This window comes from Festucalex cinctus, chromosome 13 (assembly GCF_051991245.1).
Source record: "Festucalex cinctus isolate MCC-2025b chromosome 13, RoL_Fcin_1.0, whole genome shotgun sequence".
Classification (NCBI taxonomy): domain Eukaryota; kingdom Metazoa; phylum Chordata; class Actinopteri; order Syngnathiformes; family Syngnathidae; genus Festucalex; species Festucalex cinctus.
Window position 1 is genome coordinate 15,134,614 of NC_135423.1, and position 26,871 is coordinate 15,161,484.

Genomic DNA, 26,871 nt, shown 5'->3' on the forward strand with positions numbered 1-26,871 from the left:
TAATTGATGCCAATTAAAATGCATGGAAAAATAACTAAATAAATATATAAATAATAATAATAATAATAATAATAATAAAAACAAAAAAAATAAAGAAAACATTGAATATAGTATGTAATGTTTTATTTTATATAATAATATAAGAATATAATATGTAATGTTTTATTACTGTCGATTCCCGGTTTTGCATTTAAAAAAAATGCAAAATATATGCCAAACTTGATCTAGCAGATCAGATCGGTATAATGTCTAGTTGTATATGAACCCTCCCAGTCTAAACACGGCATTCTGATTAATATTATGTTTTTGGAATATGAATTATGCAGCAAAATCCATCCATTATTGTCCACCTCAGGAGGCAGCCATTTTGCCACTTGCTGTCAACTGAAAATAACATCACAGTTGCTTAGGGCATAACAACCAATCATGGTTAAGCTGTTTTCTAAATTTGGTCATGTGACATTAGCGAGCTGATTGGTCATTATCTGATCCCTGAGCAACTGCGGTCACTTGCAGGTCAGACGTCCTGCAAGTAGCAAAATGGCCGCCACCCGGGACAGATATAAACGAGCGGATTTTCCTGCTTAACCCTTTGGCGTTATTGTGACCGGTTTTCGGCTTTTGATGGTTCTGACCAAGTCATTTCAAAATAAGATAATGCCCAGGTTAATTCATATTCCATTAAATATTAATTAGAATACCGTGTAGTGGGGCTGCATAGGATTTTTTTGAATTGCTTCCCCTTTAAAATAGTGTTTGAAATTTATTTTAAAATTTGTACAAAGGAATGAAGCTAGTTTTCTGCTTTTTTTAAGCCAATGTACTTCAAACAGTAATATTATTTAATAATTTTGTCTGTAATATCGCCATACTTGGCTCACAATAGGTAAGTTATCAATATGATCTGAAGAGAAGAGGGACCTAAGTTAGTGCCCTGGAAGAAAAATCTAACTAGCAACCAGTTCAATTTTCAAATATTTTGAAAATTTAACTTACGACCCTTCCATGTCTCGCAAACCACAAACAACCTTACAGATTTATCAATTCCATCCATCCATCCATTTTCTTGACCGCTTATTCCTCACAAGGGTCGCAGGGGGGTGCTGGCGCCTATCTCAGCTGGCTCTGGGCAGTAGGCAGGGGACACCCTGGACTGGTTGCCGGCCAATCGCAGGATTAATCAATTAGTCATGTTATTTTTCATTGAGGTATTTTTTTACTTTTTTCATGGCAGGCCTTTGAAGCTACAACGCCATCCCTATTTTGTCCAAGAGACGTCTGTGACCAGCAGCTGGTGGAGTGTGTTAATGTCGATGTCACAGCAGCTGGCTGCTCTCATCCTGTTAGCTCTGTCTGCCATTATCTCCCGCCCCTCCCTCCTTCAAAGCAGCTTCTGCGTGCCATGCTCATTTTAATACTCCAGACTCATTTGACCGTCTTTATGGACTTATCATATTAAACATTTATCGCAGCCATTTTCCCTAAACCAAGCATGTTTATTCAACACTTAGGGGACCACCGCACGGCTCCTTTCAGCAATCCCCCCCACCCCGTGCACACACTGCCTTATTTTCTCCTAATTTCTTTCCATTTCTCCCTCAGCCCCCCATCTTGGTTTATTACGGCTCTCCATGTGCCACGGGCTGAATAAAAAGGAGCAATATTTGTCTACACTTGCTCTCCTCTGCTCTGCGGTCATCCTTATCCTCAAGTGATGGGGTCGCTCTGAGACCAAAGAGACACAAATGTATTCTGAGCATTTTAATACCTTGAATGAATCATGTCTTAATTTAATCATCTGATCAAACAGTAATTAGCATAATCACTGGTGGGGATGGATGTTCCAGATAGCGAGGCACAGAGCAATACATAATAGACCACAGTCTGACAACAGTGTATGGGGATACTTAGCACCATGTAAATGGTGACATGCTTCCAGGGACGGCACTCGGTCCAAATTACTCCCTTAACTACATCATATTCTTCACTTCTACTGTTCCATTATGTCGCGTTTCCGCTGCACAAGCTCGGTTCAACACTACGTGGCTCTACTCGCCTCGATTCAGGGTACTCACTTTTCCACTTCAAAACAGAGCCGCTGGAAACTACAAAAAAAAAACAAAAAAAACATATCACATTGAATTGCTAACAATCGTCAGCGTTGGAGGAGATGTGTTCCTTCAGAATTTACTTCTCTGCACAAAATTGTAATACGTATCTGTTTAAACAATGCAATAAAAGCAGTTGTTTATGTCACACTATGGCAGGATTGGCAAATTGAATTTGTCTATAAATGGTTTGTAAGTATCTCTGCATAACATTGTATCCTTATTACCATTATAAAAACAAAGAAAAATATAGATAAACTTATGTCAAAGAATAACATTATTCACATAGTTATTAGCATGTAATAGAAAATAATTGAAGCGAATGAATTGGATTGAAAATTAAAATAATAATAATAATAATAATAAGGCACCACAGAACACCACTGCCACCTACTGCATTGGATGTGCAGTTACACTTTCCACATTTTCAAGTGCAAAGGGATCTTGTGCATAAAATTGCAAACCAACATAAGAATGCATTTTGTGCATTTTTTTTTCCCACAAAATCAACTCACTGAAAATTATATAGAATGTAAATAGTAAATATAATATGTAGTAAATGTAAGGTTATATTATTCATTAACATTAGTCATTATGGGAATGGTTTTATTATAGTCATTAACCAATTAATGAAGTTGAAGAATCGCAGATCAGTGCTGGTCTCGTTCCGGTCTTGACCGGTCTGAAAAGAAAATTCCAAGCTTCACCACTCTGACACCAAGACAATAACTAGACCTACAAAATGACCATTCTCAAGAATGGTTTCAAGTCCAAGGTGGGTCTCTAGTTTTACAAAACTGCTAGACATAGTACCTGCTTTTGCATAAATAAATAAATAAATATGGGTAGATCCGTAGCAGGTGAAATACTGTCGAAACGGAGATTTAGATGGTCGGTGAAATCGAGGAATATCACAAAGTGCTAAGATTATTGACAATGCACTCAGTCTCACACCAGGCGAGTGGATCAATGAGTGTCTGGAAGGACATAAATCAGGCCTCGATGCCCGGCTATTGCATGTCACATCCACCAAGCTCCTCAATTAAACTCACAGTGCAAGCACACCTACATATAAGAATGCTAACTACAACCACATATAGAAAAAAAAAATGCATAGCTCACAATAACGCCAATAAGATGCCAGTGTTTTTAAAAATGGTGGGCTATAAATAACTAGAACTACCTTAGTTTTAAGTCATAGCATCTGTGTCACGGTTTAAAAATAAAGAGCAGTGTCAGGAAAATGAAGCTGGACCCATTTGTCTTTGTGTCACTCTGTCTATCCAGCCTTGCCTCCTCCATTATCTTGAACTGTGGAGCGTCACACACCCAAGCAGGAAAATATCTCCTGAAAATGAATTTGAAAGTGAAACTTACAAAGCTGGCACTGTCGGAAACCTAGAAGATCAAAGAGGGACAGCGTGCGTGCGTGCATGTATAATTGTTGCTGTGACGGTAAACATGCACAACAAGTAGCAGCATCCCAGGCACACGCGTTACCGCACAGACCCAAGATCAATTCAGCCTTGGGCCTCGGCGTGTGTCGAGTTCAAAGCCCGGCCGTGGTACGTGCAAGACTGGATTAAGAGGCAGTATTTATGAAGTCTGGCTCCAATGTTTGTCTTGGTGGGTGACGGATGGCAAACTCATCACACTTCCACCACCTGTCCACCATAATGAACAAAAGCTCATCTGGGGCATACACAACAACAGGACTGTGGGCTTGGCGCACAGACTTTAACATGAATATGAGCCATATTATCACTCTTTAGATTTTCCATTTTAAAATAGGAGAATTATTGCTAAGGCTCATCCTATTGTTTTCAATAACTATCCTTTGTAAAAAGATCTAGGTACTTTCATTTTGGAGTTTACTACTAAGTCACATGGTAATTTTGACAATTTTATAGCTAATTTCTTTCGGTAGATCCTTAACATTCACTGCCTTTGACAAGTATACTTGTCAATTGTATTTTTTAGAGCGGAGATAAATGGGGCTTAATCTGACTATGCTCCACAGTAAATATCAAACTTGGAAACAACTTTACTGATGCCCAACCACCGGTAGATTACATCATTGCCCCATTTTATACAAAATAAACACAGTTTCAGAGTCCATGGGAGAAATGGCTGTATTTTGGCAAACCTACATTTTTCTACTGTCAATTATAAAACAATGTGACGGGACAAAATGTAGGGAGTCTATTCTGTTATTTGGTAGATTCGGTTTCTAAATAATTATTGAACGTAATAGCACATGGGTATTAAAAATGTTGAAATTTTCTCAAAAGGCTGGCAGTGAATGACTTTTAAAGGTAAGGCAACCTAAAAAAATTCATTAAAATAATGTCGTTTGTGCTCCCACTAGTCCAAACACGCTATTCTGACTAATATCTTGTTTGTGGAATATCCGCCTATTTGTATCCATCTCAGGGCGCGGCCATTTTGCCACTTGCTGTCAACTAAAGCTAGAGCTGAGGTAACAACCAGTCACGGCTCACCAGTTGAGCAACATATTATTGTAAAGAAAGAAATATTTGGGCTTGACTTCCACATTTGATTACAATGAACACTGGGAACACAATTTGTGTTGAATTAGGACTCACAGCTGTTTTTAATTCATCTTTGGGTGCAGAATCCAGAACTGCTCTCACTTTTTATCTATCATGTCAAAATATATGAGGTATAGGATGCCTGTTTTCTTAAAGGGATACTTGACTCATTGAGCCATTTTCAGCAGTAAAAAGTTAATATTTTGTCCAGAATTAACATGATAACTTAATTATTTTTCATGAACAATTTATACCTTTAAACTATTTTTCCACTTTCTGTTGATTGATGATGACACCTGTGCTGAGGAAATAGATAACAACCAATCATGGCTAACTAAACCCAGAAAACAGGTCAGCCATGATAGTTGTTACTTCCTCAGCACAGGTGATGTCATCTTCAGTCGAAAGCAAGTGGAGAAATTAGTTTTTAAAGGTCAACAAGACATAGGAGTTGTAAAGTAGTTCTTATATAAAAATTAACAACAAAAAGTGACAATAGAAAGCAGGGCTGGATCAAAGAAAACACTTTACAGAGAAACCATGACCAAGAAACTTGAGCTGGTTGGATACAGAACTCAGACTAATACTGGACCATAGCAAATGCATGGCAAGTAACAACTTCACCATTAGGGACACAGTAACTGCATAAGACTAGACAAGAAATTAAAAGTAGCTAATATGGCTAAGATAGCAGCATCACATTATCATCATAACTGACATAGTAACTGCATAAAGCATAACACCTATATCATAACATGATGTGACCAAACAAAACACAATCCAATAGTGGTGCAACGGATCACAAAAGTCACTATGCTAGCTTTCTGTTTGCATATATTGATAGATAGTTCTGACCTATTGGGAGCTGCACATACTTCTGTCTCGATTGTGACTTCACATAGCTGATTCCAATCGTATAATACGCTCTTCTTACTACTTTCTACAGTTAATCAGTGGAATTTTGCTTATCTGAAGAAGTTTGCTTACCTGTGGAGATAAAAACCTGACTTGCTAGAAAAAAAACCCTGCAATGTTAGAATCAGCATGTCAATTTTAGTTTTAATCTGCATAAAAATCAAACTCAATCTTTTTATTATTATTATTATTATTATTATTATTATTATTTATTTTATCCAATTTGTTTCCCATTGAGCAATTACTTGATGGAACGACCTCTCCCTTCTTTTGAATATTCTTAACTCTGTTTCGCTAGCAGTGTTTTATTGAGCAGAATACTTCCCATAACCGATTTCTTGCTGTTTCCTCTCCCTTCCCCACTACAGTACCTGCGAGTAGTGCAGCACACTAATATGATATGTCACTTTGACAGGTGCTGAACGAATGAAAAGCATCCTCTGTGCTGAAAAGCCAGCCTGAGAGGGGGAACCCCCGCCAGATGTACTACAACCTCACTTTGCACGCATGATCAAACACCTACATCTGGCTGCTGAGGGCTTTTCTGCCTCAGCTTCTTTCCACGCAGATGCTAAATGATATCGTTAACATTTTAATGCAAGAAACATTTACATGCCAGCTTGTGCAATTACACCTCCGATTTGCTGGAATCCAGACAGACACAGTATTGTCAGTAATTAGATTTAGCACTGGATGAAGCACGCGCGCAAGCTAGTGGCCGAAGCTTGCACCTAATTGGAGTGCTAGACAAGCTCGAGGAGGAACTGTACAGTAGAGTAGCCCTCATTATCCCACTCGTACCAATGAACTAGGGATATCAATTATGATCACACATCAGGGTCTCCATTATCCAGCATTAGCAGCCTTTTCAGCTGGAATCACACTGTGGTAAAAAATGGAACTCAACAGGCCCTCTCAAAACATACACAAGTGGGTTGGTATACTTACTCCAGACCATTAGATATTCATATCGGGAGCAAAGCGGTTGAAGATGATCTATCACTTGACTGCGTGTTTTTAACATGTAATTAGATTTCATGGCCAGCGATCTAATGTCTGCAATCAAGCCATAATTATTTGCTAGTAAACATTCTTAATGTGCAGCTGGTCAGGTTTTGCTTTATTGCTGTATGACAGTATCTGGCCAATGATCTCCATGGTCATCGTACAGTTCTAACTAATTGGGTTCTCATCACTCTCTATTGCCTGGTTACATGTAGATTCGTGCCATGCTGCTTGGCCAAGTTGATGGCATATCTCCACTCTAGTCCAAGATGGTGTTTCAGGTTTCAAATATGAGGTCATGACAAAATTGGCAGGCTAACTAATGGTACTATAAGCTAGCTGCATGCTCGGCACAAGCTTCCGTATTTTCTTTTAAAGGTCAGCAATAATTGAGATGAAAATGTGATTACATGATCCCCTGATCTCTGCCTAACTGTTATCTTATCAAAAATATACGTGATTAAGTCTTTAAGTGTCAGATTAAGCCTCATGCGAGTGACTACATTTCATCGCTGCTCCTCTTTACGTCTTTGCACTTGTGAATGTGGCAATTCAAGTTGATACTGTTTTGCCTTGAGGCAGCTCTCAGGGAAAGATTGAATTTGTTTCCATTCGTGTAGAATATTGATGGCTGAATCAGGTCATTAGTAGACTGAAAAAAAACAGAAATAAGCTTTTTTTTTGTAACTACTGTAGGTCTTCATATTCACTTTAGAGAGCTCAAAATTAATGAATCAATTAAATGAACACAGGTATTTTTCTACGCACCTAAAATCAGAGTTGTCAATCCAGGTCCAGAAAGTAAAACCACTGCAACAGTTTGGCTTTAGCCACAGGTGCTTCTACTCAGGTAAATGAGCACCCAGGTGATTGTTGAGCAGAAGCACCAGTGGCTAAAGCTGTGCTTCTCAATTATTCCCCCACCAAGGAAGATGAAAAAAATGACTATAAATATCCCATATGTCTTTAAATACTTGTAGGAACACCTATGCAGAAAAGTCCATATTTGTGCACTCTCTAACGATGAGAGCACCACTGCCACCTCCTGTAGTGGATGTGCAATTGCACTTTATTTTAGTACAGGAAAAAACACATGAGAGGCTGGGTGGGGGGAGGGGGTGGTGGAAGCTGAAAAGGCCCCCAAAAAATTGGAGAATGCAGCTCTTTCGGTCTTATAATGTAATTGTCTGAATTCCAATTGACAGTGGCGGAACAAATGTTCACGCAGATAGCGATACTGTTTAAAAAAAAAAAAAAAAAAAAAAGTATATATTATGTGTGGACTTGATTTTTGTTTTTGTTTTTTTAAGTGACCCATATACATTGCGTGGGATCCAAAAAACGGATTGAGATGATAAGTCTTAATTCGGTCTACTCGTCATTGTTGGTTTGAGAAGTCATGATTAGCTCCTCCTACTGACCTCAAAATCAAGTGTCAAAAGACATTTAACATATAAACATTCATAAAGATGTCAAATGTGTAATGTTTTGATGTAGCAAGACAGAAAATTGTAAACAATCCGAGCACATGAACAAATGTGATCTTTTTTTATATATGTAACCGACTATGGTTTTCGATACCCCTTCTGGTGAATGTTGTTGGACAGCCATTAAGGAGGTTACCATAGAGACGGGCCAGTGAGCATGTGATAGGCCTAACTGTGAAACAGCAAGAATTGTCTAGAAACCAATCATTGTGCTGCCTCCTGTCTACAAGGTCATTCATTCAGTCTGACAACGCCTGCTCAGCCAATGAGCAGCTCATTTTCAAGCTAATCAACAATAAAGCAGGTCTCCACAAAGGTGAAATCTAATAAAATAACAACACCAACAGCAAATGATGAAACATGATCTTCATTTAAAAAAATAAAAATAAAAAACGCCGACAAGTAATGTCTACGCGTGACACAATTCCTATCAGTTGTTTGCCACAGGCTGGTTCAATAATCCCTCACACAATAAAAAGCCAGAATCTTGCATAGCAGGTGATGTAATGTCACAGTCCGATGATTATGATTGATGAGGATTCCTTATTGTTCTTTTATGAGTTTCAGCACAAGCTGAAGCGAAATACAATTTTTGTCAGTGTCAATATACGCCGCTGGATGAAAAAAAGAGGCAACGCCGAGACCAAAATCCATTCCGAAGCCTTATTTTATCGTCCCAGGCAGAAGGGAAAATCCATTTTAGGGACACACCATATCACACCACGGCTCCTCAATGCGGCTCAAATGTATTCATACCTGTAAAATGCCCTATTCACCACGTTTCGGCTTTGTGCATTCAGCTTTTCTTGACCCTACATTTTGATTGTGTACAATTATGTGGAAATGTAAGCCTCGATGTGTTTTCGCGCAGACATTTTAGCATTCTTGCTCTTCCCCTTCATCGACCCTGCCTTTCGTACACACCCAGGCAGCCATCATCCCTTCCTTGGAGAAGGGACGCTGGCCAATAACTGAATGCAATAAACTAGCAATTTTCTTCTATTGATGTTAGAAATGAAAATTCTTGACACAAATAAGCGGCCATGGCATCCGCCACATGCATGTATGTCCTCACGCAAATATACAGGTCTAAGAAAACAACAAGCATTTCAATGAAGAGGGAGACTTTTGGTCACTTGAATGGAAAATGCAGATTTAGTGTGTGTTTCAAACTCACCCTAAAATTCAAATAAATGTGACCTCTGTGTTACGACATTGAACTTTATTTTGGGAATACTAATATAATGGCGTGCTGTTTTTTTCCCCTCAAGTAGAAAAATATAAACATTGACAAATGTTGGAGAAAAAAGGGAACAGTAAATTAGGATTTCATTAAAATGTTCTATAAATCGATTTGCTGTTGTTTGTTTTATGTGCTGGCATTTTTCTCTCTTGTTTAAATGCAAATTTGAGTAACTGTTCTTAAGAAAGGACAGTGGCAAATCAAATGTTCATTATATCGTGTACGTCACCTATTACTAAGGGCCACAGCGGCGCTGAGAAAATACATAGCATCTAGAGTTCACTATAAAGAAAGACATGAAAATGTGTTATTTTCGTGAAAAAGACCAGAATAAAATCTAAAATTACTCCATTATTCAAACCCAACTATTGATTATGATCCCAAACAGATACAATTTGTCTGTTCAAGCCATTTATAGGCCAGAGGTGCATTTTGGTGGCCAGCATGAAGGGTTTTATTTGCATCTTGCGCCTGCTTCACCTTCCTTTTATCAAGGGTGTCTGTCAGCCTTTTGACAGCCATGCAAAATCCATTTCATGTGGGTCACATTCATCATGCCTCACTATATGTGACCTACGCATCAATAATAGATAAAAAGATGTAAAAAACAAAAGAAAAGGCTGAAACTTACCATTCAAGATGCTCTGGAACAAGGTAAAAGCCAATATCCACATGCCCTGCTCCGTTCAATCCCCCCACAGCTATGCTTTCTCTTCTTCCTCACACCGGTGCCTTCCTGGGGTTCTCTTCAGAGCGTTTAGGGTGATGTCAAACATTTGTCTTCAAGCAAGCCGCCCCGAGTCTTGTACTTTTAATTTCTCCTTGCTACTTTGTTTTTGCCCCACTTTTGGAGCATCAACGAGCCCGGTGATTGTCTCGGGGAGAGCAGTGCACACTCTCCTCTGCTCCGCGCCTTGCTGCTTCTCAAAAGGATGCTGAGGGGGTGAAGCCCAGGTGTGTGTGCGTGCGTGCGCGTGTGTGCGAGCGTGTATGTGTGTGTGTGTGTGATGCTGAGTCAGAGGCGTGCACGAACAGATCATTTAACACCAAAAAACGCTTCAACTGCCTAAACTCTATTTAATTAAAAAAAGAAAGAAAAAGTCCGACGCTTTAGGCTAATTACCCCCAATGAACTAACAGATTATGTTTTGGGGATGAAATTAAAGGAAAAATAAATAAACTAGAAATAATCAGGTGCTGTTTGAAGGTAATTGTTTTGTGCAGGGATTCCAAAGTCAAATCATCTTCATCGCCTCTGCGCGTCCAGCAAGAGGCAATCAAGCGCATCTTCCCTGCTGCCGCTCTCTGTAATCGCACCGCACGGACTCTGGGAGCATTACATTGAATAAAACCCTCTCCCCCCGCTCTGCCCCTGCAGACGCTTTAATTCCTCATTGCCTTAAAGGAGCAGAGGCGGATACCGGTCGCGTCCTGAGGGCAACACGCCACTGGAGACGACACTTATTTGCATTAAAGACACGGCTGCACCTGACGCTCTGCTCAGAGCAGAAAAAGTTTTTAGAGGCGAGAATAAAGTGCCTTGCAATTAGTTGATTCATGAATGAAATATTCAAATTTGGTGACATTAAAGCCTATATTTTCAAAAGTCTCCTCATTAATCACGTGATCTCCTACTGTAGCTTATTAAGAAATAAACAAATTTGACTGAACTTGTCACTGCCTGCAACATATACCGCTCAGTATAAGCAATAAAATCATAATCATTCGTCATGTTTACGTTGTTAGGAGTTAGCTGATGTAATGTATTTATTTATTTATTTATTTAGCTATAGGAAATGTATCACTTACGCTCTCCTACAAGGCATTGGACTTCCGCCATGTAGACCACACACCTCTCTCTGCACTGAATTTAAATCGATTAACGGGGAAGTCAACCTTTAACATTTTTTTTGACAATAATATGTTATATCTGACCCACTAGCCTAAACATGAGATTCTAATTACATTTCTGGAATAATGAGTTATGAAGCAGAATCCAGCCATTTTATCCCTCTCGGGGGCGGCCATTTTGCCACTTGCTGTCGACTGAAGATGATATCACAGTTGCTCAGGGCTCAGGCAGCAACCAATCACAGCTCATCTGTAGTCTGAAGCTGAGCTGTGATTGGTTGTTACCTAAGACTGAGCAACTGTGATGTCATTTTCACTTGACAGCAAGTGGCAACATGGCCACCTTCTGCTACTGATAAAAAGTGCTTGAATTTGCTGCTTCATTCTTATTCCATGAAGGAAATATTAACCAGAATAACATATTTAGACTGGCCGGGCTGCATATTGTCACCCTCTTAGATAGTGTAGGTATATTAATCCCAAGATTCCAAGATTTTTTTATTTTTTTTTATTTTTTGGGGTGGGGGTTGACTTCCCCTTTAATGAGAGGAGCCACTTTGATCCACCAGGAGTCGGCTGTGTTCCCTCCCACAATGGTGTGAACGCTGCATGCTATCTGCGCTAGTCTAGCAAGATACCAGAAGAAAGAAAATACCACATATGCACACAGTTAGTCTGTGTTTTGCACTATACTTGGGCACAAAAATAGAGTCCATGGAGTTCAAGTCAAAGTCAAATCTTATGACAAGGTAAGTCTTAAATTGACTTGAGTCAAAGTGATGTGACTTGAGTCCCGCACCTCTGTTTTAGGTCTGACTAGTTGAGAATCACTGGATTAGAGGATTCCAAAGTGAATTAAAGGTAACACAAGGAAGAAACAATAGATTTTAATAGCAAGCAAGAGCTGCCAACACAACATTGGTATATAGTCAAGTCAAGTCAAGTTTATTTATATAGCCCTTAATCACACAAAAGTCTCAAAGGGCTTCACATGCCCACAGTTGACAAATAGTAACGACATCATCTGATCAAACCACAAAAGGGCAAGAAAATACTAAAAAAAAAAAAAAAAAAAAAACATTAGGGGAAAAAAAAAATAAGAAACCTTGAGAAGGAGCCGCAGATGTGGTCATCCCCCTCCCAGGATGACCAGGCTGCAGTGGATGCCGAATGGGAAACAATTTACATAGCTTATGACACTAAACATTAGTACTAGAATAGTGCAAAAGTCCATTGAGGAAGTTAAAGCACTGCAAGAAGACGTCAGGGAAGTGGGTCATCATCCAAATCCAGCCCGGATGATCGGGGTAGTTATCAACAGAACAACATGAGATTCAAATCATTCTGCACTGCTAATTTGTTTCACCAAATAAATGAACAGTCCAGACAACCATAAAATTTGTTATGATTACAAATAAATACATTTTTGTCCTGAGTAAAGCTGACAAGATATTGAACACAATGGCAATATTAACGTTGCCTGATGCCAGCCAGAGATTTACAAGGACATCCAATGTCAAATATCAAGTGAGGTGTATTTTAATTCAAATGTGATGAAGAATATACAATTATATAAAATGATATCCTGAATATATTTAGTGAAAGTGAGAAATAATTTATCAAAAAGAAAGCATATATACAGTAGTAATGGTTGCATAAAATGCAGGGTTAAACCGAAGCATCCCCCACCCGTCAGGCACACGAATCCTGCACACATGCATGCTCCACGCTGCCTCCCTCAAACCCATAATCCAGCCAGCACTGGCAACGCCACCACCCCTCCATTTTAATGCCTGCCTTGAAGTCAAGGGTGTAGCTGTAGTAGCCGCAGAAGCCCGCGGGGCCTGTCCACAGAGCTGGGTTACACTCGATGTGATATTACCAGCAGGGTAGTAGTCGGCATCTCATTCTCTATTCCACATGACAGAATATACGGAGAGTCATGTTTATTTACTGCAGGGTATTCATTGTCTGAACTCACTCTAAGGCTGAGGCAAGGGTGCTCTGAAAGAAAAATAAACAAAGGATGTATAGCAAACAAATTCACACCATTGTCTGCCCTCATTGTGGTCTCATCCTTGCATGGTCCGATGTACACAAAGAAACATATGCATTGGTTTAAAGGAGCTAATATTTATGTTTCCTGCACAGACTTTTCAGACGTGTTGTGTAGGTTCTGTCCACCGCTGTCTTGCATACCTTAAAAATATAAATTATTCCCAAGCCATTAGATGAAGCCAAACAGCTTGAATTCCCAGTGGCAGTGAGAAAAAAGGAAGCCTTGGCAAATCAGGGCAGTGGGTCAAGGATCCTGCTTCCTGTCTATCATAGAGAATAGATTAGAGGCACAGTGCTGTTGTTTTAGCTCTATATTTTTGGCATTTAAAGCTACCTACACAACAACCTAGATTGGATGAAATAGAGCACTGACAGAAAAGAAATTATTACTACTGTAGCTATTAAATGGGGGATAAGAGCGTTTAATTTAATACAAAAAAAAGTCAATTGCAAAATTATATTATTGTGAAAATTGTGCATGTAAGGTCCACTGGAGACTCTAAATTGTCGGTTGGTGGCAAGGTGGTTGTTTTTCAATGGTTCGCTGCAGTGGCTGGTGACCAGTTCATGGTACACCGTGCCTCTCGTACTGTATCTTTGACCCTAATGAGGACAATAAAAGGACGTATGGATGATGGATCCCGAAGGTAATGTTTATTCATGCCCCATTCATCTTAACACTAGTAGCCCCCCCCATAAGAGCCTTCAGTTCACTCATAAAAACAGTTGGGTCAAAAATAACCCAAATTGGGTCCAAAAGGGACATTTTTGGGCTATTCTCTTGACACATACATTTGGGTCAAATGAATAACCCACAAAACAACCCATATATTGTGGATGTTTTGTGGATGAATTTAACTTGACTCAACATTTTGGGTTAAATAAATTTAAAAAACAATGGGCCGGTTCTTTTTTTTTTTTCTTCTTTTTTTTTTACCCAATTAAATCAGGGTATTCAATTAAACCAAAATGTTAGGCTAAATGAATAACTTAAGCAACCCAAAAAACTGGTTTGCTTTGTGGGTTATTCATTTGTCCTAAGTATTTGGGTTAAAACTGGGTGGCCTCGTGGGTTACTAATTTAATTTTACCCAACCGTTTGGGTTAAATAACTCAAAGTTGGGTACCCATTTCAATTGGATTATTCAATTAACCCAAAAATATGGCCCAAATGAATAAACCATTAAAAAAAACGGGTTGCTTTGTGAGTTGATAATAATAATAATAATAATAATAATAATAATAATAATAATAATAATAATAATAATAAATTGGAGTTGTAATTTGACCCAATTTTGGAGTCATTTAAAAAAAAAAAAAAAAAAAAAAAAAAAAAAAAAAAAAAAAAAAACTTTAAACTAATAAACCAAACTGAACTAACTTTTTGGGTTAAATAACAAAAAATTTGCCTGGTCTGGGTTCTTTTTTTTGTTTTGTTTTTTAATCATTATTATTTATGTATGGAGGGTGACATGAAAACCCTGCTAAGACAAACAAAATCCAGAGGGAAAACAACCCCAACTGTGGAATAAAGGGATTGAAAAAGGCGTCTTTGGAATTACAAGGTGCCATCTGACATTTTGGGGGACATGAGGCATTGCTATAATCCAGCTCAGTAAACAGAATCATGTGAGACGCTCAAATGCAAGAAAAGTTGTGAAGAAAAATGAACAGAATTCAGTGGGACATCAAAATTTTAACTCTCAAGAGAATATTCATTTTAAATTTGACCAAAAGACTGCTAATGTTAGTTGCTTATGCTAAATGCTCACTAGCCAGCTGTCTAGTTGCTTGCTGCTATTAAAGGTAGACTACTGTATTGATTTTAGATTTTACAGTTGTTAACTTTTAGTGCACTAGTGTGACTGAAATGAGACAACTTGGTCATTTGTCATTAAAGTTAAGAGAGTGTTTAAGAGTGTTACTAATAGCATAATGGTTTATTTCGTTTTACACATATATCAAATATCAATGTTCTAAAGATACACCACTAAAAAAATTGTCTGTAAAGGTAATCTGATTCATTTCTTTTATTAATATTATTTTTAATCCTAGTACATTGGAGGTTGACACACATGTGACCTTTACAGATGCACTACATGTGGGCTGCAATGCAATCGTGTTGCACTTACAAGCTGTAATAATGGTTGCATTTTGAAGGGGGTAGTTGTGTACAGTATATACAAACATCCACGCCACAGTACACACACTCCATACGTTGGAAGTTGCCCGGTATAAGCACACTTTTACAATGTGTATTTGACAACAAACACGGTGTAACATCAATACTGACCGATGACTTGAACAAATGATAGCAAGGGTGTTTGACTACTGACTGGGTTGAGCTATGTTGAAGAGAATGATGGGCCTTCATTGACAATGCAAAACTTTAGTTTTTTATCTATTCGCAAGATAATATGAATATCCATTGCTTCACACACAATCTCTTTTGTCCCCACGGAAAACAGGTGCTGAGTTCATCAATTACACCAGGAGGACAGCTGGACAACACAATAGACCACGGGTGCTTGTGATGTGAAAGACAATACTTTACATTTTCACACCTAAGACAAGAGCTTTGACCTTGTCAACAGCAGGTGGTGGTGTTCCGTGGTAACTCTGATTGGATAATTTTCAGGTATGTATGGGAGATGCCTTAGGTTTGAAACCCGTTCATAGACCTTTCATGTTTTTGTAGGACAAAGTATCCAAAATATTCTTAGCAGACCTTCAATATGGATGAGTCAACAATAACAATAAAAGCCATAAGCACAAGCTATTGTCATTCAGCATTGCAGCAAACACTTTAAAGTTTAGAGGAAATAGTTGATTGTTTCTACATTACATAAACTGTATGTTTCAAAAGTTCAGGGTCAGACTGTTTCATGTTTCCATGAATACAATGTTATAGTATACACTATCATTTAAACATTTGGGGGTCATTTAGAATTTGTTTACATTTATTTTATTTTATTTTTTATTTTTATTTTTTATTTTTTTTTTTACCTCATTGGTCAATTCTGTATTCTGATTCATTGAATGTTATCCTCATGAAAAAAGCAGCACTTTTCTAAAATATGAAATAATAAATGCTAAGGACCTTTTTTCTCAATTTGGTTACATTCTATTAATATCTCAGACTGTCAGTGTTTCTTTGTGCATCATAATAACGCAATGCTGTTCACATTATTACAATCGTAATTGCTCTACATCAGATCCCAGACGGTAAAGATAATAGATAATAAATAACATGGGTGCTGCAATACATGAAAACACTCACAGGATACAAGCATGAATAATAAAAAACAAATGATTCAGTTTTTCTCTGTCCATATTTTAAACATGAGCAGAATAGATTTTTTTGGGTGGGCTTGAGTTTGCTGTGTGGGTGGGAGGGCGGAGGCGGGGAAGTTCATTTTAACCCCCCCAGCAGGATGCCCAAACCATGATAAGTGAATGTGACAATGAGACCCTTGGGCTACTACACAGTCTTGGACTTGCTGTGTGGTCATGTGTGTGCGTGTGTGCAGAAGTAGAGCACATATGTGAAAATTCATGAACATAACACACACACGAGGCCACAACTCCTTATTGTGTAAAGCACACACTGGTATGGCTCTGGTGCTCTTCATTCCACTGCCAAACTCATCACGGATGCTGCAGCAGGATGGGAGATGACAACGATTGTCATCCATCAATATGATCACGTGCAAAATTTTAATCCGTAATACAGTAAAGTCATTCGATGTAAAATTAAGGTCTGCGGGTGAGTAGTCATCTAGCATGAGAAATATCATTGTAATGAAATAAAAATTTGATTTATCCAGACAGATGTCAAACCACTTCTGTGCTTCTTTTAAGCTTCAGTTGGCAGATAGATACGTCTTAATTATGTTCTCCCAAAATTGTCTTGAAAAAATTGGGAATTTCTTTTTCTTTTTTTTTTTCAGTCTATGATGACAATCCATCACGTGACCAACTATATGATGTCCCCGCCACCAAACTTCCAAGTTGGGATGAGGTTTTTATGATGACATCATAAACAACACAACCATCTGGCAGATCACAGCCAGAAAAACGAGATAAAAAAAAAAAACAGCTTCTACCCACACACCATCAGACTCGTGAACAAATGACGTCACAATCTATCCATCAATCTGTCAACCGCAGTGCAATATTTTACTTTTGTACTTCTGCTCACTTACACTGTGGGATACCTCTACAACCGAAAATATGTGTATACTCGAATGTCTGCATTTTTGTACATTATATACATATTTTCTTTCTGTATTACTACTGCTGAAATCAAATGCACTGATACCTCTTTTAAAATTGTCATTGTTTTTAAATTGCACTTTTTTTTCATTGCCTCTTCACTGTTATTTATATATTAATAATAGATTGTATGTAACGTGCATAAAATGTAAGGCCCTTGAAACAATTTGGTAACAACGAACAATGTGGTCAGTGGTCATACTAATTTCATCATGAGCGGAATCAAATCAAGTGTTGCCTGTCATTTATTGAACATTATTGCCTTCCACTATTGCTGCGGCTAAGTCTGCATGTAATCCTATTAACCACTATCGACCATAACAAAAATAGTATAGGAGTACTTTTTTTAGTTCTGGGAAAAAAACAAATCTTCTCTGCAGTCACACATGTTCAATCGTAGCTAGAAGCACACCCACATTTTTTGTAGCCCCTCCAGCGGACCCAAACCCTGGCGTGTGTGCAGACCGGCTGGGTAATCCCCCAGGATGGAGCCTCCTGTTTTGACAACTTAGCCTCGTGTCTCTTATAACAAAACACAGACTGGCCTATCAGCAGCAAAACGTGAGGCCTCAGCTCACTTCTTGGTCACCCAAAGGAGGATCAGGTTGCGACCAATTGGCTCAGAATAGAAACAATCTTAGCTCTCGTATAATGACACCCTTTAAGACAATGACATTGATAAGGGATGAGACACGCTCATGGCTTATGACAGAAGTATACATAAGGTTAGGCTACATATTGATTACACAGAAGTGAGGTGCCCATTTCACTGAGTTCAGCCCATTGCACTCTTACCTTGGACTGCAGTGGTAGGCAAGAAGCTGAGGATCAATCGACATAGGCGTGCTTTTTAAATGGCTTCATCAGAAGGGTGGAATGCACCAACTGTGACAACAGCAGAACTAGAATCTCAAGACAAGGTTCATGTTGAGGTCAGAGGAAATAGCAAATATTCACTATGCAATATGCTTCAAATGACATATATTAGTACATCCATCTATTGATTCATCCTAGGGAAAATGATGCAAAGAGTAGAAAAAGGTTACAACAGTGCTGGATCGTTTCCCTTGTATGACATTTTTGGTCAACTACAAACACTATTTAATGATTCTCTAATTCAGCAGCACAACTACGCTGTCATGTTGATTTTTCTACTGCATAGTATTGCGTTCTCCTTATTTGTAGTTGGTTAGTTTTCTGCTTTAAAATATTCAAGTACGATAATAATGTGTAGAGAGTCGAGATAATGCGATTACACAGTAAAATTTGTAGAGTACATTTTACTCTAAACAGCGTCTATTTGTTTCCACTCTAAATAGAGTAAAATTTACACATGAAAGAGAGTAAAATATTCTGAGTAAATTTTACTCAAAGTATTTTTACTCTGTATGAGAGAATTGGCCTATCCCATAACAAAAACTAAGTAAAGTTTTTTTTCAAATGTTAGAAGGAAATTTTTTTAGGACAGGGCGGCACGGTGGATGACTGGTTAGCACGTCCGCCTCCCAGTACTCAGGACGCAAGATCAAGTCCAGTCTCCGGCCTTCCTGGATGGAGTTTGCATGTTCTAACCGTACCTGCATGGGTCTTCTCCGGGTACTCCGGTCTCCTCCCACATTCCAAAGACATGCATGGCAGGTTAATTGGGCGCTCCAAATTGTCCCTAGGTGTGCTTGTGAGTGTAGATGGTTGTTCGTCTCTGTGTGCCTTGCAATTGGCTGGCAACCAGTTCAGGGTGTACCCCACATACTGCCCGAAGCCAGCTGAGATAGGCTCCAACATCCCCGCGACCCTTGTGAGGAGAAATCGGTTAAGAAAATGGATGAATGGATGGATGGATATTTTACTCTCTTCCGAGTGTATATTTTACTCTGTCTAGAGTGGGACTAAAGAGACTGTTTAGAGTAAAATGTACTCTACAAATTATACTGTGTAGTTCGGTCAGCATAAAATTCTTATATTGAGATACATTATTGTTTATTTAATTGCCACATAAGACAATAATAAACTGAACCGGGTAACTTATTTATGACGGGATGTAATGTCAGACACATTGGTAAACCACACAAGCATATCTTCCATGTAGCGCATGGCCGCCATTTCATAGAATGGGAAAATGTTCTGCATCCATCCAGTAACCTTTTACCACCTCCCTCTCCATGGCGCCCTCCCCTGTTTAAGCAATCCCAGTCAGGCTCACATTGGTTAGCCCCGACGCCCAGTGGAAAATATGCGTAGCCAAGCCTGACATGCTAAACTATAGGATGCCGAAGGGGACAGCATTAGGGGAGAGAAGGGCAATAGCATAATAGAGAGAGAGAAAAAAACATAACGAAAGGCTGCTTGGACAAGTGGCAGAAATAAGATTGGAGGATGGAAAGCTGATGGATAAGAGAAAGGATGAGAACATTTAGGAAGGAAGAGAAGTGAAATGGTTTTGGTGATTTGTACTCTGTCTGCGTATAACGCCTGGTCTCCATTTTCTGTATGGTCGCTTGAAAAGTAGAAAAATCAATAACTGCTGTGGACATTATTCCCACATGAACTGCATCATTTAAAATATATTATAAGAAATCCAAAACATATTTTTTTATCAATTTTATTACCATCATATTTCTGAACTGTTATGCATGCTGCAATATAATAACCCAAATGCATCATTATTTTAACGTCCTTTCTGCATCTTTCAGCCTTTTGCTCATGAGAATGACACCATGAGCTGAAGAATCGAATCAGGATTGTCGTTAAGATATCGGACTTCTCAGCTTCACAACTCAATCTGACTCAGGGTTGCAGCGTTGCCTAGTAACGATAGCACAATACTGACCTTATCTATGTGGTCATAAAAATGTATGAAGAAGAACCCCCTCCCATTGCCTTGTCTTGAACCTCCTTCCTTCAAGCTCCTGCTCAGCTTTCCCACCAACAACACTACCACCCTCAAAACCCGTATCTCCCCCACCATAGCGCATCTAGCCACGGGATAAGCCCCTTCTACCCCTGTCATGGCAGCTGTTTGCTGGGTCTTATCTGCCCTCCAGTGCCCTCTTTTTTTATTTCCTTTTATGAGGGAGGGCCAAGACTCACGCACTTGAGTGTTTTGCTAAAAACACAACATGCCCATGTGCAATGCAGTTGAGCAATTCCAGAAAACAACAGAAACAGCACCAGTGGGTGGTCGTGGGAGGGAGAAGGATGAAGACTGCATGCAATGAAACTGATAGATAGGTGTAAGAAAAGAGGGACACACTCAAGCGCAAAGGAGACCATGTACCACTGTGAGGTGAGTTGGAGAATCAGCCCTTGTGAAAAATGTTACTTCAGAGTGAAATTGGTGAGAGGACAGATTTTTAATATACAAGGTTAGCTCTTGCAGTCATTTTCCCAAATTGATTGTGTTTATGAAGTAAGAGATGAACCTGATTTCTATCGATATCTGTCGTTATGGAGCCAGGTTCAACCTTTCTAATTGGCCCTTACCATGCAGCCTCCATCCTAATGAGGAGGAACAAAAAATAAAAATAAAAATCGAAACATTGCACCTGAAAGTCACGATGGGAGTATGAGTAAGCATAGGTACATTTTATTTACATAGCACTTTTCACAGAGAGAACTCACAAGATAACCATACATAGAGTATATAAAATACACAGCCACATTAATTTAGATTTTGAAGTTAATATGAGAAAAACATAATTTAATCTAATCAAATCACAATAAATACAAATCAAAACAAAGCAAAAACAATTGTGTTCTAATGTACACAGAAAAGGCAGCTTTTGCTTAAAAAAAAAAAAAAAAAAAAACATGGGGTGGATGGATTGCAAGGCACATTATGTTCATGCTTTATTCAAATTTTGTAGAAGGCACCGTCTAAATCCGCAAGGGCAGGCTAGACAAAGTGTTGGTATTTTTGCAGACACATCTTGGCACAGATTTTTTTTAAACGTTTCTTTTCTGCCATTGTGGGCGTGAACATAGGCAACTAGATTCACTGCCTATTGAAGCCTTCCTCTCATTCTCTTTAAAAACTGTGGGCGAGAGGTGCAGTCCTGATGGCTGATGTAACATTGGCCAGGAGATCACAGTGGGAACTTGGAGACTGTCTTCCACATTGTGTGTTCCCTCTCACCCCTTAGCTGTGCAATCACTATGGGGGTGAAAATACTGCAAAATAATAAATATGATAATAATAATGCATTCAATGAATTGATTTGTGCAGTGATTCAAAGAGTTCGAAGCACACTATTATCATATTTATGAATAAAATGCAATGACATCCACTACATAGAGCCCAGAATCTCTCTGCCTGTGTAGCCTGATCAAATTCACAAAAATTGTGTTAAACTACCTGCGGCAATAGTTAGACGTGGTTCCACAGGCATAAAGGTTAATCGACTTTCAGCCAATAAATTGCCAGGTGTATTTTTCTTACTGTACAGCTGCACAGTAGGTTTAGCGGTTCGCACATTTTTGGGGTACGACTCTCTTTACGTGCACTTTAAAAACAGTTGGGTTAAAAATACCCCAACTATGGATAAAAAATGGACCAATCCTCTACTTAGGTCTATTTGACCCAACTTTGAGTCAAGAAATGGGTCTTTTAGTGTAAAACAACTAAAAAATATTGGTCAGATACTTTACTTGGGTCAACAAAAAAGGGGTAATTTTGTGTAAAACAGCCCAGAAAGTTGGGTCAAATTACTCATAAAGTGGATCAGTCTGTTTTTGATCGATAATTGAGTTACATTTGACCCAACTGTTTGTATAGTGTGGTCACTCTTTGTAAAATGAAATGAAGGATGCGGACAATACCGTGCTATAAAAACACTAATAACACCATGTGTTATTGTTTTTTCCGGTCCACATGCAGGCCTTTCTAAATAAATACACTAACAGCCTCATTCATGTAGAAAATGCCGACATTGCTCCTAAAGCAGACAACCCTAATGAGGACAGTCACAGCTTCACAGTCCACAACTGCAGCAACATCTGCTCTGAGGCATCCAACGCATCAGGTGGGTATCTGAACAAACACAGATGGCATGTGCGTGCGTGCGTGCGTGTGTGTAGCATTACAGTAACAAGGCAGGCTGGTGAGGGCAAGAGTAGTGCCTTGAGGCAACAAGCAGCAGGGTGGCAGCGATCCTGACTCGCATGGCGGCGTGTTATGGCGCTAGCCTCAATGACTCATCTTCATGTCACTTATGCTTGTCCTATGAATGAACAAACAGATACAGATACACAGCACAAATACAACACCACTATCATGGGTGGGTGTTTTTGTGTGACCACTGACCAGAATGCAAGACTCACAGGTGCGACAGTGTTTACTTAGGCAGACTAACAAGAGACAGTAAATTAGGAATATATGAGAACCAGTTAGGAATGAGATAATGCGTTAACAAATAAATGGGCAGGTGGATGTTTTGTTTGGCTACTTCTATTCTTTCCAGGTTCTCCTCATTTGAACTACTTTTCACCCGCAGTTGAGTACGAACACCTTGTTAGTAAGCTTGGGCTGTGGCGGAGACAGCTCGTTATGAAAAACATGCTGTACGTCAATAGAAAGTAAGAGACTTGCATAAACAATCCCCCCATAAAGCATCACAAAGACCACATAGAAGCGAATGGATGCAATGAACGCTAATTCACGCCAATTAAACTGGATATCAAAATGTAATTTTAGTGTGAAGCATATCATCACGATTACATTCCGTTCATCCAGTCACATGTTTTAATTACTCTGCTTGCAATAGCACAGTGAAATGCATATTCAGCAAATCTGAGATCAGTGTAACAGCAGTGATTGGATTTCTCGGGGGCCACGCAGGCCACATCCCTGTCTGATGCTAAAAGGCAAACCGTGACAATAAATCTGGGGGAAAGGATTGCAATATACAGTATAACTAAGTAGTAAATTATGGAATTTCAAATTGAATTTGAAGTTTACAATGCAAAGTAATTTTATTAACAACAGATCATTATGGATTATGTGATTGGTCCGCCATGTTGGCAGTTGAGATCGGGACAATGGGTCGACCTCCAACATGCCGCTGCGTAATGATGGGAAAATGAAGCTTCATGAAGCACTTGTGATATTTTTTTATTCATTCTTGGTGCTCTTGGTTTAAAGATAAAAGTTAGTGCAATGGAACTTGGTTACATTTCCACTTCATCTTTAAACAGAGATTGCATATAGAGAAGTAAAAAGAAACAATGTATCACAAGTGCTTCATGAAGCTTCATTTGCCCATCACTAGCTGTGTAATTAGCTAATATTAATTTTATATTTGCAGGGTACTTTGTACTTTTTCTCCTAATTGTATTTCTACAGTCTATTCTACAATAAGTAATGTTGTAAATTATTGTATTGTAGGAGTAGAAAAATTAATATGACAATGAAGATATGAAGGAGCGAAGATAGGATAAACAATTGTGAGAATAAAATAAGACTACAATATAGTCGATACCTACAGATACATGAATAAACTAAAACACTTGCGCAGATTTGAATATGAATAGGATAAACTTAACATTACATGTATTCACTTATTAGCTTGCTTTGCAAGCCTCCCATAGAATAGAATAGAATAGAATAGAATAGAATAGAATAGAATAGAATAGAATAGAATAGAATAGAACACCTTATTCGACATTGTACAGCAGGTATACAACGAAATTGGGAGTGCTGCTCCGTTTGGTGCATAGTATTGAATGCAATAAAACAGCAAAACATGTAACTCAGTTGCCAAAACTGCATTTTTTCATAATATTATTATGAGAGTAAAATGGAATGTTATAACAATAACATGGTTTTATGATGATCTTAAAAGTATAACTGTGTTGTGATAAGGATTGCTGAGTGCCCTTCAGTAAAATTTAAATGTAAATGTTTTTCCACAGTTTAATGTTATTGTGAATATATTTATGTATTTTCCTAAGAACTAGCTAAAAAATAATAATTACAACATTTTGTATGTGAGCTGACAACAAATGATAATCCATCAACACTGTGGTTTAATTTGCACAATGACAACTTGGAGAGTTTCTCCACTAAATAATCATACATTTGAGAAATTAGGAGAAAGTCACAGATTTGCTTGCTTTGCTTCTGAGGCTAATTGGTATTCATTTAATAGCATTTTAATGATTCAGGCCATTTATTGGGTAAATATATTTAACATCCACTACTTGTTCATGCAATATGTGTTGTGACAGCTTGTTTTAATAAAATATACACATGGATTAAGCAGGGAAATTATTTATTGTAGCCACAGAGAGCATCATTAGTATATATAAAGAGATCTCTCAAAAAATGTTGTTTATTGAATTAATCTAATGCATCAATGTGCCTATCCATCCTTCCATTTTTCTATACCACTTGTCCTCTTGCGTATCACAGGTGAGCTGGTGCCTTTCCCATCTGACTATTACTGTGGGACATTTAGTTGAAGAAGAAATACTTGTGTGGCAATATTGTAGGAATCCACAGTGTAATGCTCGATTTATAATGCATAATTTTAATATTGCTGGAGTACAGAGCAAGATGATGTTGGTCTGGTTGTGTTGTTTAGGATAAGCAAGGGTGTGTACATAATATGAGATTATAATGCACCCCACTCTACTCCTCTCTCATCAACCGTAATGATCAGAGCACGGGATTAAACACCAATGTCCCAGTAAAACAAAGATTTGCGTTGGCAAATGTAGGACCACTGTTTCTCCTAATCTGCCCAATTTGCTCATCCACAGACGACGCTGAAACACTTGAGGCGTAAAAATGGAGTAGAGTGCCTTGTTGTGGTCAACTGTTGAATTGCAAGCAGTCAGGGCCGTTGGGAAAAAACAAATCATGGGGCTAATCACGTTCATTTATTCTGACTTCATCATAATCCTTGTTTACATTGACAGACAGACAGACAGACAGACAGACAGACAGACAGACAGACAGACAGACAGACAGACAGACAGACAGATAGACAGACAGATAGATAGATAGATAGATAGATAGATAGATAGATAGATAGATAGATAGATAGATAGATAGATAGATAGATAGATAGATAGATAGATAGATAGATAGATAGATAGATAGATAGATAGATAGAAATTCAGACATGCTAACCACAACCCTACTGTGTTGCCACACATAAAAAAAATGGATGCAAATTGAAGTAAAGCACATGTGCATGTCAGCCAAAGCCTTTTGAAGCCAAAAAATGCGCACATCCATGTCCATGATCAAACGCTCGATCATGTCCCATGCTCACTAACACAAGTAAGCGATGCATTCCATGTTCCCCCTTCATCTTGATGCTGTCAGACCATGGAAATAAAATACTACGAAATCACAGGAATTAAGCAGGAAGTATGCTTAAATTATGTCATTCACAAGACCTGATGCATGACAAGCATGACACAAGAAATATGTCACAGCCTCTCCTTGTATTATTGGGGTTATTGCAAACACGGCGGTTGACTCCGCGGAGCGAGCAAGAGGACGGTGAACATGTGACAAGTCTAACTGTGGACTCATGAGGAATTCACAGCGAGACAGTGGCTGTCTCTGTGAGGAACAGACAGCATACAAAAAGGCCTGTGACATTGATCTTGCTTAACCGCTGGGAGCCTCATTTCCTTCCTTAGCATTTCCTTTACATCAGAAAAAATAACTCTGAGAGATAAGGACTTAGATAATCGCTGTGTCTAAAGATTAGAGTAAAGATGAATGACAAGAAATTAACACTTTTTTAAATAGAAGATAGTAGATATTTGTATCTCTTAGAAGCCTAAAATTGGAAACTACCTAACAAAACTGATTGTATGTATGTTTGCTGTCGCAAACAATGCTGTTGCATACTTACTGGTAATATTACTCAATGGGTTAAAATATATTTTTTGCTTTTCAGAGCAGTTTTACATACATTATTTATAATAAAATTTATTTATTGTATTTTATTAAGGTTCATAAAGATAAATAATGATGAAAAGTGTACTCACTCAAGTACTTAATTTCATTGTTTAATGATTATGTGTCAATCTTAGCTTCGTGAGAACAATACTTGTCAGAAGTGTATATGATTTGATTACTGACTCCACAATGTGTTTGTTGGCAGTTTGGCAGAAAATTAGTGGGGGAAAAAATCTGCAATATAAATAAATAAAGTTAGTTTGTGTTAACAGGCCCCTGGTAGCTAAGGAATGCACACCAGAATGAGCAGTACAATTCCCATTGAATTATGATGATGCACAAACTGAGTAATTCTTTACATTACATGAAATTGTGTTATCATATGTTGACTTGACAAAGTATACTATTATGGTATTTTTCTTATTAAAAACATGTTACAAAAGCAGCTACCTTTTTGATACCC

General features: G+C 38.4%; 1 protein-coding gene across 5 annotated transcripts in view; it reads right to left on the reverse strand.

Annotated features, from left to right (window-relative positions):
- dscamb (Down syndrome cell adhesion molecule b) overlaps positions 1-10,651 on the reverse strand; it is a 123,142-nt gene extending 112,491 nt beyond the window's left edge. For all 5 annotated transcript variants that reach the window (XM_077541575.1, XM_077541573.1, XM_077541574.1 and 2 more), the window contains exon 1: positions 9,942-10,651. In XM_077541575.1, coding sequence (XP_077397701.1) covers positions 9,942-9,984 — 43 coding nt within the window. In that variant the 5' untranslated portion in view covers positions 9,985-10,651. The remainder of the gene's footprint in view (positions 1-9,941) is intronic.
- Positions 10,652-26,871: the final 16,220 nt, after the last annotated feature.